This window comes from Geospiza fortis, unplaced genomic scaffold, assembly GCF_000277835.1.
Source record: "Geospiza fortis unplaced genomic scaffold, GeoFor_1.0 scaffold244, whole genome shotgun sequence".
Taxonomy (NCBI): domain Eukaryota; kingdom Metazoa; phylum Chordata; class Aves; order Passeriformes; family Thraupidae; genus Geospiza; species Geospiza fortis.
In genome coordinates, this window is record NW_005054370.1 from 3,437,372 (window position 1) to 3,442,957 (window position 5,586).

At 41.2% G+C, this 5,586-nt stretch overlaps 1 protein-coding gene across 1 annotated transcript in view; it reads left to right on the forward strand.

The window, feature by feature from the left end:
* The first annotated feature begins 754 nt into the window (after positions 1 to 754).
* The window catches only part of ABCC3 (ATP binding cassette subfamily C member 3), a 36,626-nt gene continuing 31,794 nt past the window's right edge, over positions 755 to 5,586 (forward strand). Inside the window, exons 1-4 of the mRNA XM_031059932.1 lie at positions 755 to 772; positions 3,083 to 3,283; positions 4,145 to 4,270; positions 5,163 to 5,300. Coding sequence (XP_030915792.1) covers positions 755 to 772; positions 3,083 to 3,283; positions 4,145 to 4,270; positions 5,163 to 5,300 — 483 coding nt within the window. The remainder of the gene's footprint in view (positions 773 to 3,082; positions 3,284 to 4,144; positions 4,271 to 5,162; positions 5,301 to 5,586) is intronic.

Below are 5,586 nucleotides of genomic sequence, written 5' to 3' on the forward strand. Positions count from 1 at the left end.
GTGTGGTAATTTATAAAGCCATTAAGTGGATCTTCCAGCTCCATGAAGACAGATCCTGCTTGATAAAAAACACAACTTGAAGGCTCCTTGATTTAAAAGTAATAATAATAATAATTCATTGTAGAGTCCCTGTTACATGAAACATACATGGTTTAACCCCAGCCAGCAGCTGCTCACTAACCCCTCCCACTTCCCTGCTGGGATGGGAGAAGACTTAGGGAAAAAGTAAATCCCATGGGTTGAGAAAAGAACAGTTTAATAATTCAAATAAAATATAATAATAATAACAAAACCGTAATGCAAAGAGAGACAACCAAAAAAGAGAGAAACAGAATGATGTGTCAGCTACCAGGGAGACAATAAATAAAAGTATATTGAAAAAACTAAACCCTTAAGAACTCTATCCCAGGACACATAGCAGCATTAGTCCACTCCAGTCTGGTCTCAGGGAGAGCAAGTTACTTGTATAGAATTCAACTACTTAAGTGCTTTAGGCACTATGTCATCTAATAGGGACCCCTCTCCTATTCAGGATGGGAACAGTCTGCTCTCAGAGCAGAAGCAGATCCTTACAGAAACAGATCTTTACCAGAAAAGATTATTTTTCTGATCCAGGATAGAATTGGAGCTGGAAAAACATCACCAAGAAGCCAGTAGTCAGTCCTGTTATCTTTGCCATAGGTCTCTCCTTCAGCCCACGTCCCTGTTCCCATGTGCTGTGAAGTAGTAGGTTCTTAGGTTCTTGTTGGCCATCATGTGGATACTGCTTCCGGTAGTTTCACATAATTTTGGAAAGGTTCCACTTTTATCACTTTTATTCTCAGGGATAGTTAGATTTTGAGATTAGGTAGAAATTTAATTTTTTCTTTTTTTTTTTTCTTTTCAGAATTTTTGTTTTCTGGCCAGACTCATTTTTACATTCAGAAGTGCAAACCCTTTGCCTTGTTTAAATAAGAGTAAATGAAAACCTTCCAATGCCTTGGCAGCCCTGCAGTCTGTATCTTGGATACAATAGGCAGCTTGTGTTCAGTTCAGATGTTAATGGACATCTGGGGCAGTTTCTAAGTTGCTGTCAGACAGAAAGCTGTTTGTGACATTTTGGTCCTATAGAAAATGTTTAAATTAAAAAGCGGGGGGAGGGTCCTGTGAATATCTTTTCCCTTAAACAGAGTGTTTGTTTTATTCTGAGCTTCAGTTATTGCTATTCTTCCTCTGCTTTCCTTTTCTAGGACTTTTTCCAATAAGCAAAAGGAACATAGTTGCAAACATGCTCAAGACATTGTTAAACATGTAATTTAAAGAGGAAATTAGTATTTTGTTGAATAAATGAGAGTACATAAGCTCCTACTTGGGAACTAAAGAGCTCCAAGCTTCTACAGGGCATGTCCTGCCCCAGGCAGGGTAGCTGCTAGAGGAGCTTATTGCATTAGAGATGCTGAAATGTTTTGATGATGAGCCAAAAGATGGGTGCTCTTTAAATGTTTTCATCCGTTCTGGTGCCAGAGACCTGTTTGCTGAAGGTAGACACAAAAATAGTTTGAATGTGGGGCTGGAGTTTTGTTTTGTTTTGATCTTGTGTTTGAATTGCTGTGTAATTGGCCCTGTGTTGTTGATTTGTGGCTGAAGGTTTCCTGAGGTCTGGACAAGCCTGTTGAGGAAATTTGGGCTGTTTTTATTCTGCTGTCCCATGCTGGATGTCTGACTGCCTCCAAAAAAAGCCATTTCTTGGCTGAAGAAGCACCAGCTGTGCAAAAGGTGCAGTTCAGATGTAGAGCTGGTGGATTTGTGCCAGCCTTCACCACTGCCAAAGCTGAAGCACTGAATGACAAATGTGTCGCAGTTCAGCCAAACTGTCCTGCACGCAGCCAAGGCTTTGTAGTCTCATTACACTTAACAAGCTCATTCATGTGTTTGTGGACAGGTTCAGAGATGCACCTGCCTTCTGACAGATCATCAATGAAATGGAAAGATTCTCTGCAGATTGTGGCTCTGCAATTCCCCTAAAATCAACCACTGCATTCAGGATTCAATCTCTTTTTTGTTGGTAAACAAAAACAGGACTGGAAATACTTTGAGAAATTGATTTTCAGAGCAGTCTGTCACAAGGGATGAGAATTGGCTCCATGTAACTGACACACTTGAGAGAGCTTACACCCAAAAATTATTGAATAAATTGTTGTAGTGCAGAGATAAGGTATATTTGAACCAGGGATATCTTAGTTTTATCATCATCTTGTTAATGTCAGTACAACAAAGTCATTTTACATTCCCTGCAAGTAGGTATTTATCTACCATGTGTAAGATGTCACATCAGGTGCCAAAGTCCAAGTTTCCTTTGTGAATTTCCAGGAGGTTTGATTAAAACCAGATTCGCCTTCACCATACTGAAAGTTCTGTTTTAGTCTGAACTTGTGTAACAGTGTTTGCATGCAGTGCATTCAAATCTTTAGGTTCAAGTGCATATGTGGCTTGTGGTGTCCAGGATCACAACTGAAAAGCATTACTTGAAATGTTTCCAAGAAAACCTGATTCCTACCTGCTTGTTCAGTACATTCCTTTTGCCTTTGTTTAGAATAGGGAAGTAATTAAAGTTGGAAGCATATGAGTAAGAAGGACGAAGTGTTAGTCATAAATGGAGGGGATTTTCCCAGGACAGCATAGGATTGGTCTAAATCTGATTATTTTGTCCAGTCCTTGACAAGTCATTCTTGCTGTTCTCAGATGGAGAATTTTTCCTCAAGAGCTTTATTTAGCAGAGGCACTCCAGGCTGGGAATGCCTGAGGAACATGGTGTTGTCAGCACCTGCAACTGAGCCTCAGCAAAGATAGAAGCAAAAAGGGATTGTCTGCTACAAAATGTTTGTCCAGCTCTGAAATACAGTAGGGCAGAAATCTTTCTCTTTTGCCCTCTTTATAGCTGTAAATACTTAGTCCTTTCACTAGAGCAGATTAACCAAAGGTGCTTGGGGTAAGTATCTTGGGAAAGCTCTTGTTCAGGCCATGTGCTAGCTCCATCAGGATCTGAATACAACTTCAATCAAGCAGATATTCCATTTGGCAGCACTTCTGCCTCTCTGTTAAGAAATGTGTCTCATCCTTCTTCCAGGATTCCAACCTTACAATACACACGGATAACCCAGACCTAACACCATGTTTCCAGAACACCATCCTGGCTTGGATCCCCAGCATTTACCTGTGGAGTGCTTTACCTTTTTACCTTCTCTACCTGAAGCACAACAAACGAGGGTACATCGTGCTGTCCATGCTGAGCAGGTTCAAGACGGTGAGAGCTCTTTGCAGTGCCCCACATACCACGTAGACTTCAGTTTTATTAGTTCAGCATCCAAGGAAGTGCTGCAGTAGGGTTTAAACTAATTTCCCTCTATCATATTGAAGAGCTTGCTCATAGGAATGAACAGTTTGCATACAGATCTCTGAGGAAGGAAATCCATCCTAGGAGTCCACCTTTCTCAGTAGAGGGAAGAACTGATTGCTCTACCTTGAGTGGTCCCCCTTTGTGAGCCAAAACTGTGCTGCTTCACCCTTAAGTAATGTTTAAACCACTGAAAGCTGCAGAGCAAAGATGTTAAGGTAGGTCTAGTGGGAATTGTATCTCTTTGTGCAATTACTTTCATGAGAAGGGTTTTTTCAAGCCACTCTCCCCACAAAATAGCAACGTGATTTTGTCTGCACCTTGTGCTTAAAGGTTTTCTGGTGTCGGCAGCCCCTCAGTCTGTGAGTGGTTGGATCTAATAAAAGCAAGAAAGTTGCTTTCCATAGGCCATTAAATAACTCAGGTTATTTCTGGAGAAAAACGCCAGGCTTCTGCTTCAGGGCATGTCTACCTTTACTCTGGATGCTGCCTGTGTTTCCAGTCAAAACTAAATAGGGGGAGAAATCCAGGCAAATACAATAATCTTTCTGCTGGTTGTGATTGAAAATCCCTCAGAAAACAGTTGAGATGAGATCCTTGGATTGAGTGCAGTGGGACAGTTCATCAGATTGCAGCTGATCAGTGCTATGATTGTATTTACACAGGTTTGTTTTGCTGGGAATCTGTGAATCAGAATGGGGGGTTGTTTAGCTCTCTGACCGCTCCTGTAGAGGAGTTTACCAAATGTCATTTCTGTTTGCCTCCTCTCAGCTGTTTGGTGTCCTGCTGTGGTGTGTGAGCTGGGCAGATCTCTTCTACTCCTTCCATGAGCTCCTGCAAAACAGAACTCCTCCACCAGTCTATTTTGTAACTCCACTAGTCGTTGGCATCACTATGGTTTGTAGCTGTTTCTGTTCACTATGACCAGTATGAATAACTTTTTCTTAGACAGATGAAGGCTGAAGAGTCCCTTTGCCTTCATTGCCTTATCTGGACCTCTTTTAGCTGCATTATTAGTATTTGTATCAGTGAATCAAATTTTGCTACTGAAAAGGCTGGAGTCACAAATCTCTCTCTCTCTCAAGAAGATTCAGCTTCATAAATTAAAATATTTGTAATGGAGAGATTGTTCTGCCTTCCAGCCTGCTTTCACCTGTTTATCCAGGCTCATGATCCAGGTCTGGAGAGAATTTGAGTAGGACTTTGCCTAAATAGAGAGATACAATAGAACATGGTTTGTGCATTGTTTAGTATAGTATTGGACTTTGTAAAGCTGTGTCTGTTATCTGGTGGTTGTTCCTCCATTAAGCAAAACAAGTTGGCTTTGGCTAGGATGACAAACAGGCTTGTGGCTGTTGTATGAAAAATAAAGCAGTAAGATTTGCCAATTAAGTTTATTCCCTTGGTTAATTTCTTTTAAAAACATCATTTTCTAGACAAGTCAGGATGGTCTGTCTGGATTGGAAAAATGGCAGCTCCTATATTTGTGTAAAACGTTTGTAACTAATATTTCATTGTTCCCAGCCCTATGTGCAAAGGTTTAAAAATTGAATTCTGAAGTTGAGGCTCTGAAAACATCAAATTATTTCAGTGTTATTTGCTCCTCTGCTTACATGATGGAGGTTTTGTCATTGACTTCTGTGAAGTCATGATGGGGCTCATTTCAGAGAGGTCCTGCTGTTCTGCTGTCCTCCTAGTCGATGGTGGCTGTAAGAACTGCCAACTGAGAGTGCAGAGGGTAGCACTGGGATGGGGTTGTGTTCATGTGTTCCTGTATTTACTTTTACAGCTTTTAGCCACACTGCTTATCCAGTACGAAAGGCTGAGAGGAATTCAGTCCTCTGGAGTGCTCATTATCTTCTGGTTTTTGTCTGTGTTTTGTGCCGTGGGGCCCTTGCGGTCAAAGATCATGACTACAACAGCACAGGTAACAAGCTATCCTTGTTAGCACTTGGAGAATAGGAAATGTAGCATCCACATCTATGTGCAAAGCATGAATCACCTGAGTTTGGAGTCAGATCTGAGCCCAGGTTTTGGCAGAGAGAGAGAGAGAGAGAGAAAGGAGTTTGGTTCTGTTGTTTTCACTCAGACTTGTGTAACTAGAGGGGAACTCGATGTCTCAGGCAATGCAGATTTTGCTTAGCCCAGGACTATACTGGTAACCTGATAGACATAAGAGAGCAATACCAACACTGTGTGTATGTGAACAGACT